The following is a 10,476-nucleotide window of genomic DNA, read 5'->3' as shown; positions in this document are numbered from 1 at the left end:
TTAATGGGCTCCAATAATGTGAATTTATTTACAGTCTTTGTCTTTCAGGCCTTTTTGGGACTTTTATTTTCTTTAGTTAGCTTTGGTTTTTGGAAAATATAGAGATATGTTCATGAAAATGTAGCGTAGTAGACGACAGATGATGCACATCTGACTTTGAGGACTACTTTTAGGTACAATCAACTGAAAATTCCTCATAAAGCAGACAAGTTTAACAGTCATACTGACACCTTAAAAGATTATAAGAAGTGTTCTTTTAAATTTGTTTGCTAGCATACTGTTTTTGTGAGTTTATTGTGCGTGTCTATGGTATGTACCATGTTGTTCGTGCATATATGTAAACAAAGCAAGTCACGGTCACATATTTTAGTACTGTGCTAATTAATATATTTACGTTTGAAAAGAATTAAATGTCCGATAATGTCATTAAAGTCACCCGTACTGACGAACCCAACATTAAACATCACTAACTCAGTTATTCCTCTCAGCTCTATGGAGCATTTTAGCATCTTTCAGCTCAATATACGGTTTTAAAGCAACACTACAGACACAATTAGCAACCTAAGAGCCAGGTATTGGTAGATCTATTAAAAACTTGACTCGCATCTGTCAACTGGGCAGAAAACTAATTTATTGCAAATGTTGCTGTTTATGTAAATGGGTTAAATGGTTGCAGGAGAGTTAGTTCTGAAGTGAATTTGGTGTGTTTAAGCTGCAAACTTTCTAAAAATTTTGAGTAAGAAACCGTGGCCACACTGCTTAATTCACAGCCTTCTATTGTGCAAACAGACTCACATTTCACCACGACTCTGTCTTCATCAGCTAAGAAGCACCGGTTCATGTTAAAGTGAAATATAGCGTCCATTAAGACACCTGTGACACATATTCACAACTAAATTAAACATTAACGGCAGGTTCAGATTTGAAATTGCACCAAGAATACTTGCCTTTCTGAGGCAGGTTCTTGGTGTTTATGTCCAGTGTGAGCTTCTCATGGTGGCCGGCCAGGAATTCTACGACTTCTATCACAGAAGTCTCAGATTGTTGTTGTGTATGAGGCTTTTAAGGCTAATCCTGCTAGCATGCTATAGCTAAGACGTTCTGGGTGGAACTTGGTCTAGACATAAATAAACCTTTTGTGGTATTTGTTTGGATTATTAGGCAGACTGAACCAGAAATGTGTCATCTAAACTTGAATTTTACATACTGCACAGTGTGGGATGAATACATGTATTGTTCCATCTCTAGTTTATGTGTTTGCTTACTTTGTAGGGTGTTAGAGCACAAAAAAATCAGTTAAACAGTTTAATATCTTTATTGGATCATGTATTCCATTTCAGTGTCGACATATCCAGTGTATGAAAACAGCTCATGTAAAATGAGACTTTTTGTAGAAAAAAATATCGCAGAATTAAAAAAAAAAAAAAAAACCTAAAATTTTTCCTCATTAAAAAAGACATTAAGTACAACTCTCGGTCTGGATTCACCTCTATTCTCCGACCATTTATTAAGAACTTTTAACGTTATTTCTAAAGATCCATCAGTCATGGTCTGTAGTTGTCATGGTAACACCCATGTCTTGCTCTGCTGCTGTTGGACAGGGCATAACTATCGTCTCCACCTCTGTGACCTCAATGACAAGTTCTCTGATGGCAGCCACACTGCCCAATGGCAGCTCAGCAGCTTTCTCTGGCTGTGATTCTATTGGCTGTAGGACTTTCTCCTTCTCTTCTTCTTCTTGATCTCCTTTTTTCTCATCTTTTGTCTCTAACTTGACCTCACTGCTGGTCTCCTCCTCATTTAGCTTCTCTTTACACGTTGTGGTTGAGGTGGTGGCGTTCTCTGCTGGCGGTCCAGAGGAACTGCAGCCTTCATTGACTTGCGCACCTCCTTCGTCCTCCATCACCTCTTTCTCCTCTTTGGTTATCTCATTTCCCCCTTTCTCTGCTGCCTCCTTCAGCCTCTCCATCTCCCAGTTGTCTTTAATTTGTCCCCTCAGGTAAACGGCTCTATCGGTCGTCTGCCGCGGCATCGTCTGACTAACCGACGCCTCTGTAGAGCTGCAGCCAATCGCCTCGCTTAGAGACCCGAGGCTGATTTTTAGTTCGCTTTCTGTAGCAGGCGGAGGTGACGGTGAAGGAACCTGAATGGACGGAGGCTCCTCTGATGTTTGGTCTGAGGTTGGAAGATCAGACGGAGGAGGATTTTCAGGCTTTGCAGGTTCAGGTTCATCTGTGGACGAGATCTGAGGAGGTGGATCAGGAGAGTCAGGGATGGTGGATTCAGGATCAGCAGATGGATTGGTAGAGTCAGGGATGGTGGATTCAGGATCAGCAGATGGATTGGTAGAGTCAGGGATGGTGGATTCAGGATCAGCAGATGGATTGGTAGAGTCAGGGATGGTGGATTCAGGATCAGCAGATGGATTGGTAGAGTCAGGGATGGTGGATTCAGGATCAGCAGATGGATTGGTAGAGTCAGGGATGGTGGATTCAGGATCAGCAGGTGAATTTGGAGAGTCAGGGATGGTGGATTCAGGATCAGCAGATGGATTGGTAGAGTCAGGGATGGTGGATTCAGGATCAGCAGGTGGATTTGGAGAGTCAGGGATGGTGGATTCAGGATCAGCAGGTGGATTTGGAGAGTCTGGGATGGTGGATTCAGGATCAGCAGGTGGATTTGGAGAGTCTGGGATGGTGGATTCAGGATCAGCAGGTGGATTTGGAGAGTCAGGGATGGTGGATTCAGGATCAGCAGATTGATTAGGAGCGTCTGGGATGGTGGATTCAGGTTTACTTGTTGGATCAGGAGCTTCATCTGAGTTAGAAGATTCAGCTGCTGTTTGTGTTGCATCAGCTCCAATCTGGACTTCTTCCTTGATCTGTGGAGCTTCTTCATCAAACTGTTGTGTCACGACAATCACAGGAGACACAATCTGCTCAGAGCTTTGACCGGTTCTGGGCTCAGATTTGGTTTCAGCATCAGGTTCGGTTTGACTTTTGTCTTCCACCACAGCAGCGGTTTCTTGGTCGTCTCTGGGCGCTACTGAGGACCGTCGAGCCTGATTGGCTGGACTCCCCGGTGCAGAGCGAGGAGGCGTCTGTCCCAGCAGACTGTACTGACTGATGGCCAGGTCTGAAGTGTCCAGGAGGAGGTTGTTGGTCTTCTTACTGGCGGCGTCCTGGACCACTGAGAGACAATAGGAGGTAAAGTCACAGTTTACATTCTGATGAAGAAAATAGAGATACAGACATTCATTCCTTCACCCATTTCACACAGTTATCCACAATCCTTTTATCTTTTGTCATTTGTTGCTGTCTGTCAGACAGAAATTTACCAACAGCTCAGCAATGTGTTTGTTTTCTTATTGAAGGTAACATGAGTACTCTGTTAGATCTACTTGTCAGATGTTCGAACCATTTTCAAAAGCTTCCTCCCTCCCTTCACCTCTCTGATGCCACATTTTAGAGACCTGTGTCCAAACATGTGAGTAAACTTTCCAAAACCGACTTTCACACCCCACTCTGCACTCAGACTAGTCAGCTGCACGGAGGAGAGAAGGGGAGAAACATCACTTTTTTTGTCACCATTAATGCCTTCCAGGAGAGAAACGTGCTCCATGAACTGTACAACCCCTAAAAGTCGTGTCTACAAAGAAGATCTAAGCAGGAGCTGTGGGTCGTGACGTGCCAGAGCTCAATACCTGATAGTTCTAGCTCCAGTCAGTAAACCCGAGTCCTTACCCATCTCTATCTCTTTACTCAGCATGTTTCTCAGGACGCCATCGTAGACGTTACGAATCAGGATGAAGCTGGTGTAGTCGGAGAAGATGTGCTTCTCGAACTGCTGCAGCTCCTGGACAGAAAACAAACGTGAGGCTCTGCAGGGTGAAAGTTCAGTCGGCGATATGCGAGAAATAGACGGCTGCTGTTTGACCTACAGATTTCCACTTGTCGTCCATCCTCCTGGTGAGAGAAGGCAGCGTGATCTCCAGCAGAGTTTCTTCATAGAGTCTCCTCTGGACAACTCTGCTGTCGTAGTCCAGCTGCTGCTCGCACAAAGACACAACATTTAACAGTCTGAGGGTGTTTAAATACGTCTACGCTCAAAAAGATGTCATTCAAGAGACCTATCGCTTCAAATTTCTGGTTTTTCTGCAGTTTATAGCTAAATTCAGGTTGAGGTAACTTCTTAATTTTGAACAAACCTACTCAACAAACCTGGATCATTTAAGAATTTATGTTTGAGAAGCTGAACAAAAATAACACGAAGCTGCATGTTGTTCATGAGGTTCTTCACAAATACACAAATGAATTTACGAACGGTTAAAAAACACAACTGTGAAGACAAATAACTAAACAAGATGTAAGGACTTTTTAAATTTATTTAGAATGAAATTTCAACACTTACACTACCGTTGAAGTTGCTCTGTATTAGTTAAAATTGCTCTACATTAAAGTTGCTCAATATTAAAGTTGCTCTACATTAAAGTTGCTCTATATTAGATAAAGTTGCTTTAAATTAATTAAAAATGCTCTATATTTAAGCTGCTCTATATTAAAGTTGCTCTAAATGAGTTAAAGTTGCTCAAAAAGTAGTTGAAGTTGCTCTATATTAAAATTGCTCTAAATTAGCTAAAGTTGCTTTAAATAAGCTAAAGTTACTCTGTATTAGTTAAAGTTGCTCTATATTAACTAAAGTTGCTCTATATTGAAGTTAATCTATGAGTTGAAGTTGCTCGATAACAAAGTTGCTCTATATTGGTTAAAGTTGCTCTATATGAATTAAAGTTGCTCAAAAAGTAGTTGAAGTTGCTCTAAATGAGTTAAAGTTGCTCTATATTAAAATTGCTCTATATTAAAATTGCTCTACATTAGTTAAAGTTGCTCTGTATTAGTTAAAGTTGCTCTAAATGAGCTAAAGTTGCTCTATATTAGTTAAAGTTGCTCTAAATGAACCACAAACACTGAAAAAACACATGGTTGATGTTTTTCAATGCTTAAAATCGTTTCTTAAAGTCCCATTGTCTGGTTGAACGTCTTCACCTTCAGGACTCTTTCTTTAGCTCTCTCCAACCTGACAGGAACCTGTGACGGCTGCAGTCTGGAGGACGACTGAAGGAACTGCTCTAAGGTGTAGACGGCACTGTCCAGCAGCTGCAACATGAAACAAACGTCATGAGTGATCAAAACTTTAACCTGTTTCTTCTTAGGGTCCTCAGAAAGTCACGGCTGCCCCTTCATACCTGCTCCATCTCCAGATGTGCAGAGTGAATCAGTCTCTGAGCGCTGCTGAGCTCAAACCGCTGCTTCAACTCTTCAAACTTCTCTGCCAGGTTCTCCACCTGCCTGAAGCTCTGATCCAGACTGATGGAGCTCAGACTGGACAAGGCCTGGAGGACACAAACACTGTGAGCTAAAGATAAATAGCTAAACTAGATGTCAGGACTCTTATTTATTTAGAATCAAATTTCAACACATAAGCCACCGTTCAAAAGTTTGGGGTCACCCAGACAGTTCCATGTTTTTCATGTGCTAATGTTGAAGGGTTTTCTAACCATCAGTTAGCCTTTCAACACCGTTAGCTAACACAATGTAGCATTAGAACACAGGAGTGATGGTTGCTGGAGTTGCTCTGTATTATTTAAGGTTGCTCTGTATCAGTTAAAGTTGTTCTAAATGAGTTAAAGTTGCTTTTTATTCATTAAAGTTCCTCTAAATTAGTTAAAATTGCTCAAAAATTAGTTGAAGTTGCTCTATATTAGCTAAAGTTGCTCTGTATTAGTTAAAGTTGCTATATGTTAAAGTTGCTCTATATTAGATGCTCTATGTTAGTTAAAGTTGCTCTTTATCAGTTAAAGTTGCTCTATGTTAAAGTTGCTCTGTATCAGTTAAAGGTGTTCTATATTAGTTAAAGTTGTTCTGTATTAGTTGCTCTATATTGGTTAAAGTTGCTCTGTGTTAGTTAAAGTTGCTCTGTATTCGTTGCTCTATATAAGTTAAAGTTGCCATATGTTAAAGTTGCTCTATATTAGTTGCTCTATGTTAGTTAAAGTTGCTCTGTATCAGGTAAAGTTGCTCTATGTTAGTTAAAGTTGCTCTGTATTACTTAAAGTTGCTCTATATTAGTTGCTCTATATTGGTTAAAGTTGCTCTATATTAAAGTTGCTCTATATTCGTTGCTCTATATAAGTTGAAGTTGCTCTGTATTCGTTGCCCTATATAAATTAAAGTTGCTCTGTATTCGTTGCTCTATATCAGTTAAAGTTGCTCTGTATTCGTTGCTTTATATCAGTTAAAGTTGCTCTGTATTCGTTACCCTATATAAATTAAAGTTGCTCTGTATTCGTTGCTCTATATCAGTTAAAGTTGCTCTGTATTACTTAAAGTTGCTCTATATTAGTTGCTCTATATTAGTTAAAGTTGCTCTATGTTAAAGTTGCTCTATATTCGTTGCTCTATATCAGTTAAAGTTGCTCTGTATTCGTTGCTCTATATCAGTTAAAGTTGCTGTGTATTACTTAAAGTTGCTCTAAATGAGTTTGACTGTATTTCTGATTTATTTTAATGTTATCTTTATTGATAAAAACTGCTTTTCTTTCTAAAATCAGCACATTTCTAGGTATGCAGATGAAACTCAGAGACCTTCTTCGTGTCCTCCGTTCCTCCCTTTGAGCCTGAAAATGCTGAATCCATCTCTGTGTGCAGAATCTGCTGCATCCCGACGATCCCTGAGCTGATGTTTTCTGTCAACGCTTCCAGGATGGACGGCATGTACGGAGCTACAGAGTCGCTGCAAACCTTTACCACTTCTTCACTGACACAGGCTGCAGCAGAACGTGGACAGAAAGGTCAGAATGTGGCCTCAGATGTTGGTTCAGATTTAAGGTTTTAACAGAAAACCTGCTGTACCTGTGATCTTCTGCTCCAGGAAGCAGTGGGAGGACATGATCTCATCCAGGTTGGCTCTGATCAGCGCCTGATTGGCCGATGCTGTTTGACGGCATTCTTCCCTCAGAACCTCCAGAGCTGCAGTCAGCTGCTCCAGAACCAGAGAGTAGGTCGCCTGCACCGTCTGCACACAGTCATTGAACCTTTATTTAATCTCAGAGGACACCGAGGTACGAAGACCTCCGAGAAATGTAGGAGAATAAAAGATATCAGCACACATAAGAAACTTAGACAGCAATAAATGATTAAAATGCAAACAAAACATCAACAACATCAAGAGCAGCTGGAACGTAAAATAAGATGAAATTAAACATTTGCTAAATACATAATTTTATGTCTTTATCCTGTTTTTTTCTTTATCCCAGATTGTTTTGTAACAAATGCAATCATTCATTTTCTGCAAAACAATCTACTCACGGGTATAAATAAAGACAGCAGAGCTTACAGAAGAAAAAAATCACATTGAGATAGTGATCTAAAATCTGATGAGGCAGAATTCTGAGAAGTCAGAGTACAGGATAATATCAGAACTCAGAAATGGAAAATGTCTAAAAATACTTTAATTAAAGCTGTATTCATTGATTATTTTGTTTTGGTTGCGTAACAAGCTGTTGCTTAAACAAGACTGACATTTTCATAATAGTTAAAGTTGCTCTAAATGAGTTAAAACTCACCGCCAGCCACAGTCGTATCCGTTCGGTCTTCTTGCCCTTCACCTTGGACTGAAGCTGGCTCTGTAGCCATGGCAACAGCTCCTCCATCACCTGGGAGGCCAACACCTGGACGAGCAAACAGACTGTTTGTTTCGCTCACGGACAAACGTCCACAGACAGAAACAGGAAGTAAGTGTGTGTTTGTGATGACTGACTTGTTCCTCGGTGCCCAGCAGCATTTCCCAGGATTCATAGCGGCCTTTGTCCTGCCGGAAGAGTCGGAGTGCTCGGCTGAACGCCTGCTTTTCATGGGAGGAATCGCTCCAGGGGTCTGCAAGAGTGGTGGGGTTATTAGGAGGAAATAATGTTCATCCTTTTCTCTGTACGTCTTCTGCAGTACGATACGTTTGGCTTTAGTAATCCCACAGAGAAGAATTAACATATTTATTTAGTTTTTGGTGGATTTGAAGTCATTTTGGTCAAATTTTGAATCATTTTAAGACGTTTTGACAAGCTTGAAGTCTTTTTTAAAAAGGTTTTAAGACAAATTTGAACTCATTTTTGGAAATATTCAAAGTAATTTTGGACGAGTTTAGTCATTTCAGCCACTTCTTACCTATTTTGGGCAGATTTTAGCTGGTTTTATACAGAGTTTCAATGACTTTGGACAGGTTTTTGTGTCATTTTGGCCACATTTTAAGTTGCTTTGAATGATTTTTACTCATTTTGGACAGGTTTTGCCATTTCAGCCACGTTTTAGGTTGTTTTCTGCACATTTTGTGTTATTCTGGCCGCAATTTATTAGTTTTTGGTGGATCTGAAGTCATTTTGGTCAAGTTTAAAGTCAATTTAAGACATTTTGACAAGCTTGAAGTCATTTTTGAAAAGGTTTTAAGCATTTTTAGACACATTTGTAAAGTCATTTTTGGACAGGTTTAGTCATTTCAGCCACATTTTAGGTTGTTTTAAACAGACTTTGTGTTATTCTGGCTGCAATTCAAGTTATTTTGTTCAGAACTTCTTACTACGACACTATGAAGCTGATTGAAGCTGTTGTCCTCTGAGCTCCCATCACCAAGATGTTGATTCTCAGAAACTTGTCTTCTGGTTCTGTTGTGGTTTTGGGTCTTCCAAACCACTTCCTGTCAGTTTCCTCCAGTTTGTGAGCATTTTGATGATGAAGAAAACTGGACTCACACAAAGTCTTATGATGGTCTGTGTCTCTTCTGTTGTTAGTTGCCTTTTCATCTCCATTTTTATAGCAACACACTGCTTTCTGCAGTACAATCCTGTTCTGATAATGCTCTGGAGCTTCTGGTTCCACGGTATGTTTCCAACTCTACTTTATGCAGACAGAGGGGGTTGGAAGTGATCTAGAAACTTTAGGACACCTGTAGGATTCGGTAGCTCCAACTTTCAAGGCTTGACCAACCTCCATTGCTGCAGAACAGCTTTAAGTTGTTAACCCATTTCTGCTCCCTGAACTTTATATAATTATTAAATGTTCGTTATTTTCAGTTTTGGGTAACCTTACCTTTTAAAAAAAAAAAAAATCCTCTGGCTGTTCACCACTTCCCTTTGTACCATTTCAAGCTATTCATTGGACTTGAAAAGTGGAAAAATCGGAGCGTTCTAAAACTTTGTGTGCATAAGTACTAGCTCAGATTGTCCAAATTCCTCTGGACGTGAAAAGAACAATATTGAACATATCAATAATGTTGCACAGATTCTTTTATGAGTAGAAATCTTGATAGAGAAATGTTAAAACTGCACAGGTGCTGAATCAAAGAGTGTCATAAAACTTGTCATTTTGAGATGTAATTTAATATCTGAGAGAATTTTTCTTTCACTGTAAAAAGTGTATTTTCACTGAAGTAGTGTTTAATGTCATTTATCTTTCTGGTTTTCTGAAGACAGTTTACTTTTGTGTTTTTCATTAGCTTTAATTTACTTTTTGTCCCTTTAAACTGCTTCTCTAATGTCAACAAAAATGTGAACATCGTTTGTCTGACACCTGAATTTGTACATCTTCAGCTGGTCACTAGTCTGTCTTTCTCCATCTTTTTCAAGTTTCGTAACGAAGTTCTTCTGCAGTCAGACTGATTGGAAATCACATCTTTTCAATGTCGTTTCGGCGGCTACAGATTTTCTAACTTATGCATCAACAATCACGAGTTTATTCACTTTTGTTGCCATGAGTTTCTACTTTGAGGAATTAATCTTCAATATAGTCTTTCTAAAGTTCTTATTTAAAATACTCAAAAGACAAAACACTCTTCAGCTTAGAAATGAAACAGTTTGGAATCACTGACATTTACATGGCGTTTCATAGGGATGTGTTCACTTCTGTTGGTATTCTGTAGGTGTTAGAGTTGACCTTTTGCTTACAGTTTCCAACTCCCTCTCCTTTCACATCATATTTATACTGCCAGCCACCTAATAAAGCCAAGATAACCCCCAAGATAACAGATAACGATTTAAAACCCCATAGAGAAACAAATACAATGTCAATACAGCTATAAAAAGGGAACTTTTTATATAGCTGCTTTTGACTTGGCTCTGATTTGTGTCGTTCAGCTTTAGCTCTTACACGTCTTGCTTTGCCGTCTAATCGGTGTCTTCTTTGATTTATGTTGTGTTTCCTTCTTCACTGAATCTCAAATGTTATGTCTTCGGTTGCCCATAAGGAGCTCAAGCTTTCTTTTCTTGCCAAAATGATTGCAGAAATTTGAGGAACAGAAAGCTCCACTAGTGCTGACAGAAGTGTAGCTCAGATTCTCACCATCGGTATGAATCACACGAGGACAGCTAAAAACTGACTGGCACGAGATCATTTCCTCGCTGAGGTCATCGATTTGAGAAGAGGAGCGTTG

At 39.7% G+C, this 10,476-nt stretch overlaps 1 protein-coding gene and 1 long non-coding RNA gene across 2 annotated transcripts in view; one reads left to right on the top strand and one right to left on the bottom strand.

Annotated features, from left to right (window-relative positions):
- Positions 1-1,090: 1,090 nt before the first annotated feature.
- The window catches only part of LOC110959926 (protein Niban 1-like), an 18,334-nt gene continuing 8,948 nt past the window's right edge, over positions 1,091-10,476 (bottom strand). The window contains exons 7-15 of the mRNA XM_051953272.1: positions 7,819-7,934; positions 7,625-7,729; positions 6,912-7,074; positions 6,645-6,826; positions 5,246-5,392; positions 5,046-5,156; positions 3,941-4,048; positions 3,744-3,855; positions 1,091-3,189 (exon numbers count right to left, since the gene is read on the bottom strand). Of these exons, the coding sequence (XP_051809232.1) occupies positions 1,541-3,189; positions 3,744-3,855; positions 3,941-4,048; positions 5,046-5,156; positions 5,246-5,392; positions 6,645-6,826; positions 6,912-7,074; positions 7,625-7,729; positions 7,819-7,934 (2,693 nt within the window). The 3' untranslated portion in view covers positions 1,091-1,540. The remainder of the gene's footprint in view (positions 3,190-3,743; positions 3,856-3,940; positions 4,049-5,045; positions 5,157-5,245; positions 5,393-6,644; positions 6,827-6,911; positions 7,075-7,624; positions 7,730-7,818; positions 7,935-10,476) is intronic.
- Positions 3,096-6,733, top strand: LOC127535393 (uncharacterized). The gene is made up of 3 exons (XR_007944241.1): positions 3,096-3,206; positions 5,213-5,410; positions 6,611-6,733. It is a non-coding gene; the product is annotated as an uncharacterized LOC127535393 (long non-coding RNA).

The sequence above is a fragment of the Acanthochromis polyacanthus genome, chromosome 9, assembly GCF_021347895.1.
Source record: "Acanthochromis polyacanthus isolate Apoly-LR-REF ecotype Palm Island chromosome 9, KAUST_Apoly_ChrSc, whole genome shotgun sequence".
Lineage (NCBI taxonomy): Eukaryota > Metazoa > Chordata > Actinopteri > Pomacentridae > Acanthochromis > Acanthochromis polyacanthus.
Note: the sequence above shows the minus strand (reverse complement) of the source record. Positions and strands in the feature narration are given on the sequence as shown.